Here is a 21,478-nt window from a genome sequence, read left to right as displayed (position 1 = left end):
TCAAAGCATTCCTAGTCTAGAGAAGCTGCATCAGTATTTGCCCATGTGACATCAACTAGTTTTTGCATCCCATGCCTCCATTTGCTGAGCTCCCTGACAGAAATTACTACTGATGACATACAGCGCCACCTTGTGTTACAGTTGAAAACTGAAAAAGCCTGGCAAGTTGGGACTTCACACAAACATCCAGCTTCATCTGTTTTAACAGCAGTTTCTTTTTCTCCCCACAGCCACTGTCCCACATGAGAAGCCTCTTCACTTTTACATAACTAAGACCTAACTCAGGCTGCAACAGATGCAAGCCTCCACGGTCCCATGAAACAAAGTTCATTCTTCTCCACTGACAGAGGCAGATATTTTCAACAGTACATAGTTTTGCAGAGACAGTTGATGCTAAGTGGCACAGACGTTACCTTTTAGGTTTGAGATGCTATTCCTCCAGCACAAACAAATAAATATGTACGCTACAATACTGCATTGACAAAAAAGTAAGGCTAAGCCTGAATCTGAAGAGTAATAGAAGTTGTCCCCTTTATGTCCCTGGACTATATTTTGAGAATGGGTATTGTGTCATTCCCTCCCCTACAAGAGGAGACTGCAGGCTCATTTACCTACAATGGCTGGGTATAAACTGAGCAACTATATTCTGTACCAGCAGCACACTCCAGGGCCAACAAAGGGATGCGAAGTTGTAGATATGTGAGTAATCTCTAGCCACCCAATCCTCCTGCTACATCTGGGCCTCACAGGGGACATGGAAGCAATCATCCACTAAACCTTCTCAAGTCCAAAGCTGAGCGCAATTACACCTGTCTTGCAAAGCAGTCCTGAGCCCAGTGGATGTATCACAGAAAAATATGTGTTAACAAGTAGAAGAAAGATGTGGAATGGTTCTGGAAAAGGACGTTAGTGGGCTTTGAAGCTGTATTGTCCTTTAAAATATGTGCTGAGTGGAAGCCCTATTTTCTTCCAAAAAAATTAACAGAAGACTGCCTTATAACTTGGGTAAGTATGGTCATCTGGAAGTAAAAAGAAAGCTTCTGTTGTTTCTATTCCAAATAAATAGCACAGCATCAGAAAAATTACAAGTGCAGCATCTTTACACAGATCAAAATCCTAAACTACCAGTTCTCTTCCATGCTGGGCAATATTATGCAACCTGTAAGACATTACTACATTGTTAACTCTTTACATGATAGTAGCATTGAGCCTACCTACTTCATTTCTGCACTGACATTAAAATTGGAAAATTTTGTATTAACTTGTTTCTCACAAATTATCTATTGAAATAGAAGCATTACAGTAATTCACAGAATTCACAAACTTAATTCCAGCATTCAGCAGGAGTCTGTCTTGCTCTAGCAGATAGTAGTTTTTCCCCATCAGGTGAGCTGTCAAACAAGGAATATACTGAAGTTAAGTAGCATTCACTGACCAATTTTGACATAAGATGAAATTTAGTTTAAAAAGCCATTATTTTTTTGGTGTGTTTCTTTCCTCCCTTTCCCCACCCAAGCAGAAAAAAGCAAGACACAAGTCTTCTGCCATACTAATGTATTCCATCTTTCAAAAAGAAAGACATGATTTTAATATTACTTAACAATATGTTAAAAAAGTAGCCAGTTAGGCTTCAGTGTTAATACAATTATACACTCTATAACAGATTTGATAGTGTGAGTACTGTTCTTTTTTAAATTTTCTCATTCTGCAAGTATTCTTACACAAGCTGGCTACAAGTCAGGAAAAAAAATAAATCAAAACACAAATAGCGTAACTTGTACACTCTTAAACAGTAGATTGTGAAAGAACTGAGGAAATATTTGTCCCATAAGAGCCTGTTTTTCATGAAGTCATGTCAGGAGAATTCTGGAGCAGATGAAAGCACAACTGACTAGGTCCATTCCTTTGTCAGGAGTCAGAATGACAAAACATAGCTAGATGCAGAAGTGACAGGAGCCACTGCAGATGATGCAAACTAGCATTTTGGCCTCCACCCAAGCCTAAGCAATTTAAAGTCTTTGAGGCCAAGGCATTCAGAAGGAGATGGAAAAGAGCTATTGTTCCAACTCCAACGGCATACAGCTACAATCAAGTAAGTCTCACTCACAGACTACAAGCACACAAGCTAACAAATTCAGGTAGAAAGTGGCAATTTTTCAGTCCGCAAGAATTATCAGGCCAAAGGGTTCAGTGCAGATCCACACAGCACTGGGGACAAGGCAAGGCAGCACTGGCTCAAGACCAGATAAGCTCTCAGCACAGCAGGACAGATAAGTGGAGTTGTCGTTCATTGATTCCTGCAGGGTTCCCTCCCCATATTGTGTCATTTCAATGTGCAGCAAAGGTGGTTTTTTTCAAGCTAAAATTGGACCAGTTGATGGAAAGTCTCTGCCTTGTCTGTCTGGCAGAATCCAAGCAGAATCTGAAAAGAAGAGAGCAATAAAGTGAAACCAATATACTTAAAATCAAACCACAGGTGTTATCCCTCTTTTGAAGAGCAGCTGTCATTCAGAAAGACAAAACCTCTTAAAAAAATAACTTGTCCATCACTCAAATACATCACAAACCAGTTACTTTAAACACCAATGCATTATCAAGATTAAGTGAATGAAGTAGCAAAGAATACTGCATGTTTAGCAGTATATAAGCTACTTGAATGTTAACTAGAAACAGAGCTGACATTGCTGTATTTACCAAAAGCCTTGTTAACAGTAAGACTGAGTGGTAGGTAATGTGTAAAGCAGCAGCACCAATGACATGGGACACTGCTGCTTCTCTTCTGAATACAGCGAAGTTATGTTTGAGACAAAGACTTAGGGAAAGAAGGCTTGTTTATAATGCAGCAGATAAGTAGCCCACATGCCTGGAAAAAAGACCTTTAGAACAAAAATCCACTTATTTGCTTTCACTGAACACAATTTATAAAAGACATTTTGAAAAAGGTTGGCATGTGCAAGCATTTCAGTGATAGTTAATTCATGCTGGAGAACTTTATTGAGTCAAGGTGTAGCTTGTTTAGGCTAAAGGCTTGCACAACAGCATCAAGGTAGTGCATACCCCTCCTTATGAAGGCTATACAGCTTCTGCAACAACTGAAAGCCAAGAAAGGGGAGCAGACAGGAGAAGCAAAACAGAAAAGTGGAAGGTAATTAAAAACAGACTTATTTTGTTCTTTCTATACTAAAGTTAGATGTAGCTTGCAAAATTAATTCTGAAGTCAGGGTGTAATTAAAGTATTCATCTATTACATCACTACAAAGCAAGAAAAAAAGGTGATGAATTAGCAAACTATCAGTAAAAAGTATGAATTCAGTAGGTCTGTTCAGCTCATTGCCATGGAGGGTTATTAAAACAAGCAACGTTGGTAGCCTTCTAAGTACTACGTTGGAAATGATCAAGTGATAGAAAACATATGCATTAAAGGTGCCTTCCTGGCATTAACTAGACATTTTCCTCCCCTAGAACAGCACCTATCAGGGCTTTTCACAGAATCATCTAGGTTGGAAAGGACCTTGAAGACCATCCAGTCCAACCGTTAACCTAACACTGACAGTTCCCAACTATACCATATCCCTAAGTGCTATGTCAACCCGCCTCTTGAACACCTCCAGGGATGGGGACTCCACCACCTCCCTGGGACACCTTTCAGACACCTTTCTAAACAGGTATACATAAAACACTCGAACAGTTACACATGCTTCCTAACAGATGACAGTAAAGGAGTAGATTACACCAATTACTGAACTGATTGCAAAACAGTACAGTTAGAAGTGTTAACTCTTCATTTGGAATCACGTTTGACAAGTTTATCTCCAAACTTTAACTGCACTTCTACAAATATAAGACACTGCTTTATTTGTCCTATTGAGAGTAGAGAATGGGTGAAAAGAACTTTTCTATTTTCTTGTTACAGATGGTGCAAACTTGAATGAAGCTAAGAATATTCCATGAAACCCAAAGACTTATGCTATAACAACACTAGCACAATCTAATATATGCCACATTTCACCCAGAAAACCCATATTTTGATAAAAAAATCCTTTAATTGGCACCACTCAAAAATAACTTCTAAGAATAGTGTATACACTTTAGAAAATTTCCTTGCCTAGTACATCTTAACTCTATAAATAATCAGACACATACATTTGATATAGTAGTAATAAGCAGCACAGACAAGCAGTCGTACTGTCCTTTGCAAGACACATACATGCATTACGTCCCAGGCACACAGACTATGAAAACTATATAAATATAGAAAAGAACTTGAAATTCATAGTGAAAGCCCTTTCTTAAAAAAAACCCCACCCTTTAAACAAATAGTTTTAGTTGTTTTGTGAAATACTACTGTTGATTCCTAAATTACTGAATTGCAAGAAACTGACTTGTTTGTAACATTTCAGATTTGTCTATCATGATGAGACACTTACTAGATGTATTCATGGGAAACTAGCATACCCAGCCACCATTAAAAAGTACAAATTTGACTATATTTCAGTATTATGAAAGAACATGTGCTATATTATTTAAACATGAGCTGTCTACCCATATTTGAGGAATTCAAAGGTAACTAATGTGATGCATAAATCCCAACAGCAACCAAAACGCACAGAAGTTTCACAAGCACAGGTTCATATTATCTATTACTGTCACTGCACTAGCATAAGCATCCCCTCTTTATGATTGGTATAAGCTAATATCCCACAGTTATACCATCTCTGCCTCATGTACAGTATAAAATTCCAAACTAATAGCTCCTATAAACAGGGAAAAAATCCTCATGAACAAACCTTTTTGAAGTATCTGTTCAGAAACTTAAAATATAAAGTTTTACTTGTTCAACACAACACAGCATTTATATTTTTTTCTAAAGCACTGATCAGTATTTGGTCTGTGTGGATAATGAAATATTCACACAGACATTGCTTATAGAAAAAAATGGTAACTGAGGATATTCTGAAAGCCTTGATGAGAACCTGGAGGACACAGAGATGATTCTGGCACTCATTTCTGTATTTGTGCTACTCGGCTACAATCTGTGCCCATAGATCTACAGCTTTGGCGATTGTTATAGTATTCGGAATGTCAGCTGTAACAGGATTTGCTATGTTACAACACAGGCTTTTCTGCCAGGAGATAGTTATTAAGTTGTGGGTTGGTTTGTTGTTTTTTTGTTTGTTTTGGTTTTTTGTTTTTTTAAAACCATAACATATGGGAAGAGACACAACAGCTTAAAGTGCAGAAATTACAGCACTTTACCTTTTAAAATACTCCACTTCTCGCTCTGTTTCATCCATTTCCACGCTGTCTAGATCAATGTCTTTGGGTAGAAACACATCATCTACAAAGGAAAAAGCATGACACTATATTAGATTTCATGGGGAAGGGGAAGGAGAGAGGAAGAAGCTTGAAGAAGTTGCATTAAAGATATTTTTGGAGAACTGCCTGAACTTTGTAGACTATTGATTAATCATGTTTAGGCTGAATTAATACAAACTTATAATTAAGATCTCATTTCTGAAGCAGCTTCAGAATTTCACATTCCAAAAAGGGTGAGACAAAGAAACTAATCAGAAACACCTAGTACACACATCAGACTCTCTAGAATCTTTGAGGTTACAAGAACAAACTACTCTTTTCTAAAGGTAGTTTAAGAGTTGCACATCTTTGCCATGCAACTTATTTCTGAAGAACCAGAAAGCCCTATAAATACAGGGCTTCCCTACACCCCCAAGTTTTCGTCAGCTTCTTCATAACAAGGAGTTAAAATACTCTGACAGAATAAATTTAAGAAACAGAGATCACACCAAAACCAATAACATTCACTGCCTTAACACTTATTTTTAAAACTTAGTTAAAATACCCCTGAACTTTGCTACCCTCTTTTTATGTTCTTTCAATTACCCTAGTTCTAATTTCTTTTCTTAGTTAATTTTTTTGTGCCTTCACTAATTTGGTATATCAACCCTATGTTTTTAAGAAATTACAACTAAATTAAAAATTTTTTATTACAGTATCTTTCGTGTAGTTCTAAAGTCAGAACTACTCACAGTAGTGATCCAGTCCTGACTCTTCAGAGCGCAGCACAACTATCTCTAAAAATTCAGAAACATGTCGCTGGGTTTTTTCACATTTAAACATCAGTTTTCAGAAGTTGTAACTACACTTGATTTAAGCAGCAGAAAACAATGGCGAGGGGCAGGAAGGAGGAAAAGATGCAGGAAGCTACCTGCATTCTCCTAAAGTAAACACCCTCCATAGTTTCTCCTTTAAATGGCTTCAGTCTTCTCTTTCTGCTTCTAATTCTAGAGTTTTGTCTTTCTCCAATGACAGGAGTACATTCTCCCTGGTAAATTAAAAAAACCCAAAACACAAACACACCATACAGTATGCACAAGAACTAAGGTATCAGAGAAAAGGGTTCAATGCTGTATCGCTGTTTGATTGACATGGAATGGAAACACTGAACATAAGAAGAGTTAAAAAGAAAGACTGGTGGGCTGACTGAACTGAACCATGAAACCACAAAAACAAAGTTGGGCTCTACACCTAGTACTTGCAACAACCAGGAATTTGGTTTACAGTTTTGTAACAAAGCTTAATAAACATAAATATTCAGAAACACTGGCAGAACTGCCAAAGGATTATGGTCTCGTATCTTGATGTGCTTATCAGACAGAATGGCAGTGAGAACTGCAATATTAAGTCATTCTGGTGAATGAACATTTAATTTATGCACCGTTACCACTCAGCTACTGGGTGATCCCAGGGGAATGACCGGGTGCTCTGAGCAGACAGATGTCCGTACCACAAAACTGCCATCCCAACTGGCAGTCCCAGTAGGGACCAAGCATGTGCAGGAATAAACTGGTGCCTGAGAATGGAAATTTCATTAGTGTGCTGACAAAGCCAACCAGCTAGCACTGCATGCGCTTCTCTGCTCTAGTATCAGCTGTTAGATGTTTTCAGGAAAACAAAAAAATACCTTGGGAAGAAAATTATGCAAGTGCAACTTGCTTGAATCAACTCAATCTTCTATGGTTTTATTATTTCTATCAGACAAATAAAAAAAAAAATCTGCTTACTAGCACAAACTAATATTCATGTGGAGAAAACACTTAATATTATCAGCTAATTAACATCCCACTAAGTTTTCACTCTGACAAATAAAAACCAGTAAGTTAGTTTTTGTATTTACTTACTTGCCTGTTAACATAATTAATACATGAAAGGAATTATTTCCACTGAGAAAATGCATATGTATGCATGAATGATCATTCTTTGGCTGCAGAATCCCCTTATTTTCCCTGGTCAGAGTAAGACCAACTTTAGACTATACTCCTAATGCCATATGAAATACAACCCTGCTTTTAAAGAATAGGCTTTATAGACGACACTGGCTTTCTTAAAAAACAAAAACCCCATACAAAACCAGCAGCATATGCTAGCTTATTCACACTTTAAAGCATCCTACATCTCTTTACTAAAACCATATACATCTCCTGATTGTTATAATTACAATGACTTGAGTTTTCCTGACACCAGTTTTTCTGTTTCTTTAATTTACATTGGCAAGAATGGCTGAAGATAAAGATTTCAAACTTCTGGACTGAAATGGGGACAATAAAAAACAACCCAAGTTCTTCAACTTTCTTATATACTTACCAATGGAATTGTTGACTTTGTCCCCTTTTTTCTTCTTGTTTTTCTTGTTCTTGCCTTTTGGTTGAGGAGAATCTGCAAGTATTAGCTTACTATTTTGTTGCTGTTCACTTGGTGAAGGGGATTCACTTGTTACAGGTGCTTTCTCTTCCTTTACATGGTTCAACTGCTTTTTGTTGTTAATGTTTAATTTCTTCTCCTCTTTTTTAGGTTCTGCAAGTGTTGGGAGCTCTGCTGCTTTTGCTTTGGATTCTATTTGGTTTCTGGTTTTAGCCTGAATCTCAGCTGCTTTGGGAGATTCAACAGGCTTTTTCACTTGTTCAGCACACGGTTTGTTTATCTGCTTTAGTTTCTGTTTACTATTTCCTTCTTTATGTTGATGCATAATATCAAGCAGAAAAGAGAGGGGCTCATGCTGCTTTACACTCCCCTCTTTCTGATAAAGCAGCTTTGAGTCTCTAGTGTTTACAGGATTGGATAGTTCACAGCCTGTCTCTGAAACTGGCCTCTGTTCTGTATGATTCACATGTCTTGACAGTGAACTGGAGGAGGTTTCTATCTTTTCTGATTGCTCAAGTGTACCATTCTGAATGTCTTCGGGTGCGTTTGGGACAGGTTCCTTCACTGCCTGGCAGTTTCGAGTAAGCATGTCCACCTTCTGACAGTCTTTACTTGTTCGTTCTTTCTTCTTTTTCTTTACAGCCCGCAACTGCTGAAGTTCTTGAAGCCGTTGTAACTCTTGTTTCAGCCTCTCCTCTTCTTCTTCCTCACGCCGCCTCTGTTCCTCAAGCAACTGGTGATGCTCCCTCTCCCTGGCTTCTGCTTCAAGTCGAGCTTTTTCTTCAAGCTACAAAATAACAATAGGTTTATTGAAAGTGACAAATATTTTTGGAATTATAGTTTTAGGGATTATTATTACTTTTCTCTATGAACATTATAAATCCTAGGATGTTAACACATGAACACTTAATCCAGAAGGCTGCGCAACAAGCAAATACTATTTATACAAAAGTTGCCCTTTAAAGCACATTAAAAATCCTTTCTATGTTTCTGTTTTCTATGTTTCTGTAACCTATTTGACTTGTTAATACCAACCATTGATCTTCTTTTTGATACTGCTAAGCCTTACTCCTTATCAAAGTTTTCCACAACCACAAAAACCTAGTGAAAACCAAAACATTCAGCTTCATTCTCAACAACTGTATGTCTTACTAAGGTAACTCAGGTTTCCATCATGTTGCATTGTTTACCTGTTCTGCTCTGCTAGCAGAGTTGCTCTGTTTCAGTGTTCATGAACATTAGGAAGAGCAATCATTAAGAACATTTTAAAGCAAAACATTAAGCACATTAAAGTTACATTAAAAATTGTCAAAAATAAGGATAGTAAAGATTTCTGTTGTCAGCCATAAGTTCATTAGCCACATGAAACAGACACAAGGGATTTTTTCCAGCCATTACTGCAAATGCCTAAAACTTTGCTGTGCAGCATTGATCTTGCATCATTAGCAAAATGAAAGAAAGTCGTACACTGAAAACAATCATGTCTGTTTATTTTCTTGCACATTTAGAAGCGCCTGTATGGGATTACTTCTTCCGTTATAGAAATAATGCAAAAAACTATATGAGAATCTTCCACTTCCTATGCTTAAACTGCATTGCAAGAGCAAAGTGAATTTTACAAAGTTATTTTTATTTATAAATAACTTGCTGAGACCTCATGTTGCTGGATAGTGCTGCAACATGAACATAAAAAAATGTAACTTGTGAACTTCAGGTCTTCCAAACCCATGGAAGTATTTAAAGAATACAGAATTAGTGCCAGCAAAGGAAATCTACAAACAAGAAATATTTACAGTGAAGTCACACAAGTGCTTAAAAAATTCAAAAACATTCAGCAACCAATCTCATTAGCCTTGTACCTAAGGCTGATACTTGAATTGCAGTAAGAAAAATTAATTTTCTGCTTGTTCAACTTAAAATAAATATATATATTTCCTCTATTAATTCAGTAAATACTGTTTTCAAACAGTAATTTCACTGTTACACATTAGTTTTTTTAGAAATGTTTTTGCAAATTTCTATTTGAAATCAACCTGTAATTTTTAGTTCCCTGCCTCATCTCTGCAGCTTGTCACTTCATTATGACTTGGAATAGCCCTTCGTGTCATCATGTGGCACAACACTTAATCTCTTTCAATCAGGACAGCAAGATGCCCAGCACAATAATTCTAAAAATATCAAATTTCGACTTTTCCTCTCTCATACAACCACTGACCTTATGTTTCCTGGCTTCCTACAGAGAAACTTTATCATAACCATTATCCCAATACAGAAACACTGTATTGGGATAATGGTTAGGAAACACTGGTTTACTGACTTCCCCCACTTTTAAATGTCAATTCTACAAAACAATCAAATTCTTAACATTTCTGACACTTAGATATAGCTTTCTAAAGTGTGGAAATTTCCAATATAAAGCTGATTTGCAACAAAACACATGACAATGACACTGTGAGGAAACTTCCCAGTCTACTGCATAACTCCTTAGGTATCATCAGAACAGGTAAGCTAGCTGTGTATATACAAACAGGCAGCATACCACAAACTACACAGAAAACAACTATACCATTATTATAAAGTCAGTATATAGTGGTATACTTACAGAGAGCACACAGATTCAAAAACATGAGGTCTAGGTTAAACATATTTTATGTCTTACCTTTCTTTGCTTATGTCTGGCTCGCTTGGCTGCCCGAGAACTGCTTACTGGTTTGGTTTCAGAGCTGTTTATAAATTGGAGCAAGTCTTCCACCTTTCGATGGTCAACAACACTTTCCCTTTCAGAGATCTGATCTGGTTTCTTCGGCTGTTCCTCTTTCCTTTTTGTTAGACGTAAACGAAGCTTTTCTCGCATTTCTGCATAATTTCTACTGGTTGGTGCAGCTGGAGGCTGAAGGACACGAGACAAAAATTTAGTGACTAAATGCAAAAATTTCACTGACCTAGTACTTTCGAAATTTTGAAATTTTAGAGACCTTCAAGTAACTTGGAAGGTCCAAACCTGAATATCAAACTCCTTATTGTTTGTATGTGTACCTAAAGCTGTATTTAAGAGGCAACAAACCTGTCAGACTTGATGCTAGCTTGTGAACTGTATTTTCCAACTGAAAGAATGACTGATCTTGTGGAGGAATGCACAAGTAAGAAGACAAAGAAATACCTTTAAAAGCAAGAAAGATTTCCATATTCTCTTGTGATGGGTATATCACATTTGAAAATTTGAAAGGAGCAGACATTTGCTGCTGCTTCCATTTTCTGTGAAGTCTGTTTTAGAGTTTAGGCTACATAGGCCTCTGGGCTGTTAACTGTGAAGGCTTGATTACCCTGCACTGAAGCGTGCCAGCATACCTCCAGCAGAGTCACATCAATAACTTGTTAACACTGCTGCAAGTTGAATCCTTGCATCATGTTTCATATCTGTATTCCCATCCACAGCTCCTGCCTCTCAACTCCTCATTCCTCCTCCCCTCCTGCTGCCTTACCCTCTCCCCTCCTGCACCAGATCTGGTGCCCATCTGTTTGGAGCTACACCAGTTCAACTCATTAAACCAGCAAAACAAAGCCTATTAACTTAAAAAATGTGTAGCGTTCTGCCACTTCAGCAAAGTGTATCTCTTACTGTGCAATCAGATGACTATCAAAGACAGATCAATCATGGACATGAAGGCAACATGCAACAAGAAATGGGATCCCCTCCCTGCCCCTTTCAGCCACAAGGCAGGGGCTTTTAATTCACTTCAAGCCCTAAGACGAAACTGCATCTGATCAAGTACATGGCCAAGAAACTGAGCTTTTACTTCAAATAGGAAGAAAATGCCAGACACTCAAATTCTACTAGTTAACAGTTAACAGACTATACACAGATTTACAAATGAGGCCATCAGAAAAATGAAATTTTAACTTAAGAAAAAATGTAATGAGGCAACTTAACAGCTTTTAGCATTTCATTTGTGCAAGTGAGAAGATATGATTACAAGAATTCAGCAGACATGTTAGTGGTATGAAGTTAAGGATCCTTCAGTCAGTGTTAAGTATTAAAATAAAGAACGTAAGGGAAAAGATTTTATATAACCTGCATGCTTTAGAACTTCAAAATTTTCTCAAAACAGCCCTTAAATACAAATACAACTCAGTGCCTATCAAAATGCACCAGTAAAGAAAATGGTTTGTAATATTGAAAACAGGGAAAATGCAGTTTGGGTTTTCCTTTGATAAAAGCATAATTTAAACTTACACTACCCAAGTTCGGGTAAGAATAGTTCCTTTCTTCTTTTTTTTTTTTTTTTTCATTTTTTTTTTAAAAAATCAAGTTAAAATCAATACTTTGAGAACTGCTATTTTTACAGATGGGAGAATGGATCATAAATTGCTATGAACATTTAAAAAAATATCCTATATTAAATGTACTTTTACCCAAACTCATCACATTATTTATAATTACAGTACTAAAGATGAGCACATGAATTTTGTAAAGTTATTTAAATGGCTCAATGCCCTGCATGCAGTTTCAGTCAAACATGGTATCTATTATCCAAGTCAGTTGCTTCCTAAATCTTTTAGTCATTTTTATTGCTCTTGAATTGCTTTCAACTGGAAAGGTTTGTTTCAATTCTTTATTTAAAGAGGAAAATTACTTTCTAACCATGCTCCTTTTACTACCTCTCTTGAGTGAGCTCCAGTACCACCCCCTTAGTTGCAGTCTGATAAACCACATGCAATCAGTGATGAGTAAGTGACAAAAAAGAAAATAAAACCAGTTTAAAATCCAACAACTTACTCCTCCATGGCCGAAGAACTCACAGTAACAGCAGTCACAGTATTTTCCTTCCTTTTGATTTGTGGATGTTGAGGTACTGGAGCTATGCTCTGAACAGCTGTCTTCATCTTGGCTTTCCTCTCCATCATACTGTTGATGATCATACGTGTTACTGTTCTCACAGCGATGGCCCTCACAATCAGGATCACTACGTTAAATTAAGAAAAAGCTTATAAAAAACTCAAGGTTATAGTAAGGTATTTGAAAAAAACACATCTACCAGGAAAATGACTCTCAGGCTGGGACATCAGCCACCAGTGATACATCAAATCCTAAAGCCCTCATCCAGTAGCCTGCAAATGGAGATGCTCAAAACCAAAGAGCAAGATAAGATGATACATGGGAAAGTGATTTATATAAACTCATTTAGTGACTCACTGAATGAGCAGCCTAGAGAATGAGCTTTGGAACTGGTCTTCCTGCCTTTAAACAGGTAAAATAGTTTCAGAAGTAGTGATTCTAGCTTTCTTTAAATGGAATGATTTTGAAACTGCTGCCCATCTCATCACTTGTGGTCTGAAGAGAGCTGTGCAGTTACAAAGCACTCAATTTATTTCTAAAACCCCTGGTTTTAGATAGATTTTCAAGCTCTTGACTTAAAAAACCCCAAACAATTCAAGGTTGGCTAAAACCAGAATATTCCCATTACCCTGTTTGCACCTTGATTTTCAAAGGGAAATACTAGCATGACTCTTCAATAAGCGGGCACACAGCAGTTTATTCCTTCCAGAGCTTGGCATAACTCTGCGCCCAACATATCCACTGTCCAGTTCTTCTAAAACTCATGTGATCTTGCTTCAAAAATAAAAAGTATTTAAAAAAAATCTACTCATCTAGCATTAATATTTCTTTATTCTTATGTTAGAAAAGTGAAAACATGCCATAATCCGTCTTAGCTGCAAAATGTACGTGAATCCGCTTTCTAACTTCACTTCTCCCTCCCCTTCTCTCCGCCTGTAAATTTTTCAAGAATTACTGACCATGACAGAATGAAAAATTGTTCAACTTCAGTACCCTAGTCAGAGAAAAGTATGCAAAACTGTTGCACATAACAGGAGATGCTGCCAGTCAGTGCAAGCATTCTGACTATTCAGTCCAAGCAGCCCTTGCACGACTGTTCCTTGCCTGCTGAGAGTTAGGCATTACAGCACCTAGCAGCACGGCGGGATAGCATGTGCTAGGAGTAACAGACACAACTCTATAGAAACAAAGGCTTCATTAGCTCTGTCGCTCAGTCACTGGACTGAAAGACTAGAGCATAAAGCAGTTTTTTGCATTGTAGCACATGACCAATTCATATAGACTGCAATAATTGTTTCTGGGTTCTCAAAGTTCATTCCTTATGAACTAAAATCGCTTTATCATGTTCACACCTGGAGATAATAACAAAAGGGGGATTTCTATTGCATTAAATAGCCTATATTCAATTCGCTCCCTAGGTAAGAAAGTGTCTTTACAAAATTGCAATGATTTCTTGCGCATGAAAGAACAGTTACTCATTTTGTGATATCATCAATAAAACCAGTTGACAACAGAAATAAGGGCGTTTTTAGAAGCACTTCAGGTATGCAGTTATCTAACTCTGCCTAAATCTCATATCATCTTCTGAAAACTACTGCAGTAGCCAGGAGACTACATTCATAGCAACCACAGCCCTACAGGTCAGAGAACTTCAAGCAATGACTCAACTGCTTTATTGTTATGCCTGCACTCTTCAGACATCAAAGAGCTGGCACCATTGTCAGTCTGCCACAATACATAACACTACCAGAAGACAGCTCCACCAAACTCCTCCCAACCTCCAAGACCTTTGAAAACCTTTGGAAATCAGAACACCCTTCCACGCTACAACCATTGTATAAATGGTGGGACTGATACCTAAGAAGTCTTAAGTGTAATCAGAAAATTGTGTTACTACATGGCAGGTTTCAAGACCATGTACGACCTTGTTATAGTTTGAGCTAAATCTGTCTACAGACTCCTTACATTTTCACAGCTTTTCATTCCTGCTTGCCACGTAATGCCAAAATGACAGAAAACAGATACATTATACAACAGGTTTGTGCCTCTGCAGCAATGACAGAGTAAGAAAGAACAGCGCTTGACTTATTTATCCCAGATAAATAAGTTCAACTAAATGTAACTTTTAGTTACATTTCTAAAGGCGAGCAAACATTTGTTTTCAAGCGTCTAAACTCAGTAACTAGATTCTACAATGGAAATCATATTTGTTAAGTCTCACCCAAGTTACATACTAAGTATCTGAACTGTCTTATTTGCTGAACACAGACACAGCTCTTCTTTCACACTATAACCACTGGCAAAGGAGAAGAGGTATCTCTATTTTAGTCCCCCTTCTACTGGAGAAAAGAACAACAATAACAACAACAAACTTACCTGCAGACACTTGGTGGGGCACTTACAGAGCTGTCTGTGGTGGAAGTGGGAGGTGCAACTGTAGTAGGACAAAGACCTGAATGAGGATCCACAAATCCAGGGGCTGTTGCAGCAGTTTTGGGGAAAGAAGGAGCAGCAAGATTTGGAAGATGTGGTGTAGAGGCTGGAGACAGTGCAGCAGGAGACAGTGAAGGAAGGGATGCTAAACTGGTAGGACTATTTCGTGGTGCAACTGGTGCAGAATGTCTATGGTCCTCTTTATTAATGTTGTGGAACACTTCACCTGAATTGGGGAAAAAAAAGAAACCTTTTACAATTAAAAATAATGAGTGAGTCTCCATTAACTACCCAAACAATCATGCAAAGTGCTGGATGTTCTCAGCTTCTGTAAAAATCAGCAGTATTTCAATACCTTTCTATTACCAGTTCCAAACCCTAACATCAAGGTCTTTAATCCAGGAGTAGAGAAACTGTAACTCAAGAGTAAGAAGAGCAATTAACAAAAATAGTCATGTATACATAATATTATTAAAATAAACACAAATAGATCTTTATAGTTAGCTAAATGTACTTGAGTCAGTTACTAAGATATATGTGAAAGACAAATCCTTACCTATCGAAGAAGGTCTCTTGGATGATACTTTGAATTGGTTGCTGCTTGACTGCACTGTAGTTGCTGTGCAGGAGACAGAAGAAGTGGCAGAAGAGGTTGCCATGACAACTTTATTAGCTTCCATAAAGGCATCCTGGAAATTGTACAGACATTTCTTCTTTGCAGCATTTTTTTTCTCTTTGCTGTCAGTAACTACTGTTGCTTCATTGCTAGATGTAGTAGGAAGTGCTTCGGGTCTTATTTCTGAGAGTGCTGGTGCTAATATATCACTCCCTTAAATTGAAATACATATAGTAATTAAGAATCACAGAATTGTGTTTATGGCATTTAGAATTAAACATTCAATTATTTAGATACAGGCAAGCAAGGATATATTGTTAGTGTTGGCTTGGTAGGATTAGTGAAGTGATCCTCCTTTCCCCCCTCTCTCTTCTCCCAAAAATATAGCTGTAACAGTAAGTGCTAAGAAGTCTCAAAGCAGAAGTCACAAACCTTAAAGTTAAAATTGTAAGAACACTACTAAATGTGTGTTAACAAGCAGCAAAAGTGCTACAGATACCTTTATCCATTTATAATTTCAAAATTAAAATTGGACACCATTTTACATGCTAAGTATATAAGCTTCAGTATCTGAAACCCAGGTTAGCCAGGCAACAATTATAAGCAGAAACAATATATCCTTCTGTCAATATAATATCATAAGTCTTATCTTTACTTATTTGAAATTCCAGCCAACTGCAGTAGCACCTCTGCGACAGACCTTCCACACAAGCTTGCCACTAACCATCTGTTGGAACAGCTACCCATAACTACATTTGTAAATGGATGAGCTACCCTACTGGGGAAGTTTTCTGGAGGTTTTTAATGCCTTTCCTTTTAAATATCACTGTAGTAGCTTGACACAAGTCAGCAGCAGATCAACCTGAAAAAAAGCTGACACACAAAACCAAGCTTCCTTTTTCGTACAAGTCAAATAAAACAAAAAAGGAATTTTTATATTTGCTGTGATGTGAACGGAACGATCTCTGTTATTTCTCTTCTACTCTTTTTCACTTCAACCATTAGTATTTCCAAAGGCTTCCTAGCTTAAATTTATCTTTTGCTAGATTTATGCCTCTGTCTTTTTGAATGACAATGCAGTTATCTCTGCGCATTATAAGAAGTAGGATGTAGTACCATGTTACCAGTGCTCTTATGACCCTGTAGAAAAAGAGCAGGCCTTTGTGGTAGAAGACCAAAAGTTATTTAAGTTTTCCCTTAATCCCCATTTCTTTGCAATCCTAAACTTCTGAAGAGAAAGATACATCTACAATGACTGTAAGTGAAAAATAGCATGCTATTCTTTTGCCATCAGTATCCTTAATTTTCAGCCCCACCGCAGTAGAAGTGGCAGCAAATCTCTTCCAGAATCCCATTTTATAAAATCATGGTGATGAGACCTACTATTCCCGGAAAGAAGTGCCACACTCCATTTCAAAACATAAGGCTTTTAACTAGTCACTGTGAAGTAGGAACACATCCTCACCAGGAATTGTATCAGGCAAAAATGTAGCAGGATTCCAGTTCTTGTCATTCATCATCTCTGATCCCCAAAGACTTATAAATTTAGAGCTATTCCAATCTGGAGTGCTCCCAAAACAGCTTGGATAAATATGATCTTGGAGAGATGCATTGAATACTTGATGCTTGTTTGTATGATTCTGAACTGGAGCTGGTGGTAATGCCTACAAAAATAAAGAGTATTTTCCTCATTAATATTCTGTTTGCTTACACAGTCACTCCAACAGCAATATTCAAATCATAGTGTTTCAGTTGTGAAAGGCATTATAAAAAGCATAATAAACAATATTTCCAGAATGATAAAAAGACTGGTTTGTTGTTTATTAATGCAAATAATATATTATATATATACATGCACATACAGTCTATTTTATAAATCACAAACACTGCTTTTAGATTTGGCTAACTGACAAACAAAAAAAGTGTTCTCCAAAAATACTTGGGTTAATATATATATTGGTCGGCCATCAATTTTAATTAAAAACAGTATTTGTATGAGTGTAGAACTTGCTAGGAATTATTACATTTCAAAGCCCAAGCTGCCAAAACCAATCCTCTGTGACATGATAATCATTACCACATAAGACAATTGTGATAAAGGGATTACAGACACCTCAGGATTGAAAATATGCACAGTAGAAAGAACTAAAACACTTATTATTTGAAAACAAAGTTGATTATATTCTTCTGCTTTTTCCACCTCCACGTATTAACAGGTTTCTTAAAACTTAACAGGTAAGGAATACACCCTTTAAAGAAGCAACTGCGGAAAAAGAAAGGGGGAACACACTTTTTCTTGTTTTATAGAGGCAAGTTGTCATGGCTCACCCCATTTCTTCTTGCTGAAATTGTTTATTCACATTCTAAAAGGTTAACTTTCTCCCAGAGACCTTGGGCAATGCAAGCATTACATTCAACTACTGTCACCTTTAAAAAAGTCAAGGAAAAGTTTGTTCTATTTTTGCACTAGATTTGATGCAATGAAAAGCTACACAAAAGTAGATGTACATATTATAAATATCAGCTGAGTTCAATGGCATTTCAGACATGAAAGTCTAAGCAGTCATGGCCAAGCAAACTACTTATATACCCAATCTCCTTTTTCTCCAATACAGAAGGATTTTCATTATCTGACTAATGGTGAAGGTGGGAGGGGCTGGAATACCCTGTATTAAAGCAAACTTGCATACATGGGTACAAAGAAAAACTTCACAGGGCAGAAGAGCTTATCTATGATAAACCAAGCCTGTTCCAACAGGTCTTATTAGCTCATTCACTACCAGCTCTGTTGAATTCAGCTGGCTCTTCAAATGCAAGAGCTCCCTTAAACTTCAGCTTCCATGTATGTCTTTCCACCACCAGCACAACTTATATACATGGACCCCAGCTGGTTCAGGTGCTGTGCCAGAGTTGATATATCAGGCCGGCATTACAAAGGCACTCAGTGCTCGAAGCCCGCTGCTCTGCATGGGGCTTCTGGTGCACCTTGACAGTGCGCTGCAGATGTTCCACTACACAAAGTCTTCTGAGAGGAAAGACAGCAGAGATCAGGGATGGGAACTTGAGTAGATGGATGGGAGCCTGAGCTGACTGCTATAAGGGATGTAAAAAGAGCTCTGAAAGGATGGCAGAAGATGGGGTACAACAATTAGGGGGTTCAGAAGAGCAGCCGTGGGCTGTTGAGAAATGGCAGGCTGGCACACTGCAGTTATTGAACTGGTGCACTCCAACAGAGATAAGGAAGGGACACCGATAAGACAGGAAAAAACAAAGTGGATGTTAAGAAGAACAGTAAAAGTAATAGTCATATTAGTGAACTAGTCTACTCTCCTGGCAACTACAGGATGGCTGGACTAGACAAAAGGGAGATGACAGGAATATGTACGTAATGACAAAGGCTTTGCCCCTTTCAGCAGCACCCACAGTTCGACTGATTTAAATAGTATGTGAAACACCACACTAACAGTAAATCTTGCTTTTGACTCATACATCTGAAAAGCTGTCACCTGGTCCCAATCCTTGTTCCACATCTTTCTCTTACTACTTAAAAGCCTTGGATCACAAGAATTTTGCAGAACCTGCAGAAAAGCAAGTTCTCTCAATGCACAAAAAAACCCCTTACAAATAGACCCCTATGCATCAATCTTCTCAAAAAAAGCCCCAAGCCAAAACACTAAAATTTTGAACTGGAAATCTCAGGATATTATTGCCAAAATAGAATATTAATTTTTGACCTTCAATATATATATCAAATGAAGATTTAATTAGTCCTATTACACTGACTAAAGTTCCATTCATTTGACTTCACATGCTTTCTAATCACAGTAAGAAAATTATCAGTCTTCCTGACAAAAGCTACCCTTAGCCCTTCTGTATGAATCTTCCACCAGTTATGAATCTGTCCTATTCCCTATCCCTCACTATTCTCTCCAAAAGGACTACTATAAACAGACCACAATTTAAATCAACTGTCATGGTTTCACTGATACTCAGTCATGCTGGTTTATACAGGTGTACAGTACTTTTCCTGGGATGAGGATGCATCCACCTCCTCCATCAGGCTTACCTTATTGTGTGTAAAGGGAGAAGCTGTATACAAGGTGGGATGGATAAGAGGACGAGGCAGATGAGGAATTGTATGCAATGGTATATGTCCATGGATGTGAGGATAAAGATGAAGTGCAGGATGTGCAGGTTTTTCAGGATTCATAAACTGGTGGCCAGCAGGCAGGCGTCCAGTTGCAAGTGCAGACGCTGTTAGACCTGAGGCTTCTTGTTTGCAAACGTGACATTCACAAGCATTTGGACCTTGGTCAGCCTGTAAGAAAATAAAAATAATTAAAAAAAACCCAAACTTTTTCAATCTACTTAATCAGTAAAAGCAGCTACTTGCCCCATCCTTTTTTAGTAGTCATTATTTCATTTTGCATATATCAATGTTTTCAGAGCATCCACAGAATTCTTTCATCTAAGACCGATGGGAAAATCTTGTAGTGAAGTAAAAGCACTAGTGGAGCATCTTTATCTTAGTTAAGAAAAGAATGCCCTAAAAATTGACAGCATTTCATACTATACAGACATTTAATGTCTACTATCAGTGACAACAAGCGAGATACTGATACAAATAATCAAGAACAGACAGGAATAGGAACCTTGACAGAATTTGATTGTTACTAGGCAATTAATTACCCCACTATAAAAGAAATTAAACCATATGTGTAGAAAGTTGTAATAAGGGTTGATTAGCTGATAAAGTTGGAAGTAGTCCTGAGCTGCATTAAGCAGAGCACTACCAGCATGTCAAGGGAGGTGATCTTTCCACTCCACTCAGCACCAGTAAGACATATCCGGAGTGCTGGGTCCAGTTCTAGGTTCCCCAGTACCAGAGAGACATGGACATACTGCAGTGAGTCCAGTGAAGAAGCAAAGATGATTTAGACCTTGAAGCATCTGCCATACAAGGAGAGGCTGAGAGCTAGGACTGTTTAGCCTCAAGAGAGAAGACCCAGGGGGATGTCAGCAGTGTGCGTTCCCTGACTGGGAGGGGAAGACAAGAGTAAAGACGACAGAGCCGGACTCTTCTCACTGGTATCCCATGAAAAGACACGAGGAAATGGGCACAGACTGAAACACAGGAAATTCCACTCTAACTTAAAGAATTTATTTGTGAGAGTGGTTGGACAGTGGAACATGTTACCCACAGCAGTTCTGGGCCTCCATCCTTGGATACTCAAAATCCGACTGGACACAGTGCTGACTGACCTTCTCTAGAGGACCTTGCTTTGTGCAGGAGGGCTGGGCTAGACTATCTGCAGATGTTTGTTCTGAATTCAACTATTCTGTGATTGTGTGAAGCTGACATTGCTCACAAAAAATTTTGTAATTGCATGAATTCTGAGAAATCCATGCTTTATTAGTACCTTTTACTGATCTCAAGGTATCATTAGTCTCTGTTCTGTCAAAAGGATGCAACACTTCGGAAGAAAAGCAGCCCAGGAAAGAGCAGCTCCATTTCCTTCTCTCAGCTCAGCACCTTTTTCTGCCACAGTCATCTGAGATTTCACTGGAAGATAATTCTACCAGAAGCCATACCAGGAACATGTCCCAACTGCTTTTTCCCAGTAATGTGGCAGTACATGTTTTTCCAAAAAGCAACACTAGCTAACTTAGCTTTCTACATAAGAATTGACAGGTGGTATTCTTCTTAAATATGCCTTCCACTCAGAAACAAATAACTCTTCATTATTACATAAAAGCATTAGAGCCTTTGACACAAGGTATATTTTAACAACCAAAAATTTCATAAACCAAATACAATGATTGAATTAGGTGTATAGAGAAGAAAAAATAACCTTCTCATAAAAAAAATTGGT

General features: G+C 37.8%; 1 protein-coding gene across 4 annotated transcripts in view; it reads right to left on the bottom strand.

Moving 5' to 3' along the window:
* Positions 1–1,537: 1,537 nt before the first annotated feature.
* FAM193A (family with sequence similarity 193 member A) overlaps positions 1,538–21,478 on the bottom strand; it is a 79,347-nt gene continuing 59,406 nt past the window's right edge. For 2 of the 4 annotated variants that reach the window (XM_074821969.1, XM_074821968.1), the window contains 9 exons: positions 19,672–19,923; positions 17,071–17,269; positions 15,546–15,818; positions 14,933–15,215; positions 12,497–12,683; positions 10,379–10,609; positions 7,663–8,506; positions 5,257–5,338; positions 1,538–2,422 (listed from right to left, as the gene is read on the bottom strand). In XM_074821969.1, coding sequence (XP_074678070.1) covers positions 2,329–2,422; positions 5,257–5,338; positions 7,663–8,506; positions 10,379–10,609; positions 12,497–12,683; positions 14,933–15,215; positions 15,546–15,818; positions 17,071–17,269; positions 19,672–19,923 — 2,445 coding nt within the window. In that variant the 3' untranslated portion in view covers positions 1,538–2,328. Of the gene's footprint in view, positions 2,423–5,256; positions 5,339–6,736; positions 6,872–6,982; positions 7,050–7,662; positions 8,507–10,378; positions 10,610–12,496; positions 12,684–14,932; positions 15,216–15,545; positions 15,819–17,070; positions 17,270–19,671; positions 19,924–21,478 lie in introns of those variants that run through there. The other 2 variants (XR_012623016.1, XR_012623017.1) reach the window with 2 other exon arrangements.

Source organism: Strix aluco, chromosome 4 (genome assembly GCF_031877795.1).
Source record: "Strix aluco isolate bStrAlu1 chromosome 4, bStrAlu1.hap1, whole genome shotgun sequence".
Lineage (NCBI taxonomy): Eukaryota > Metazoa > Chordata > Aves > Strigiformes > Strigidae > Strix > Strix aluco.
This window is presented reverse-complemented; position numbering and strand designations above follow the sequence as displayed.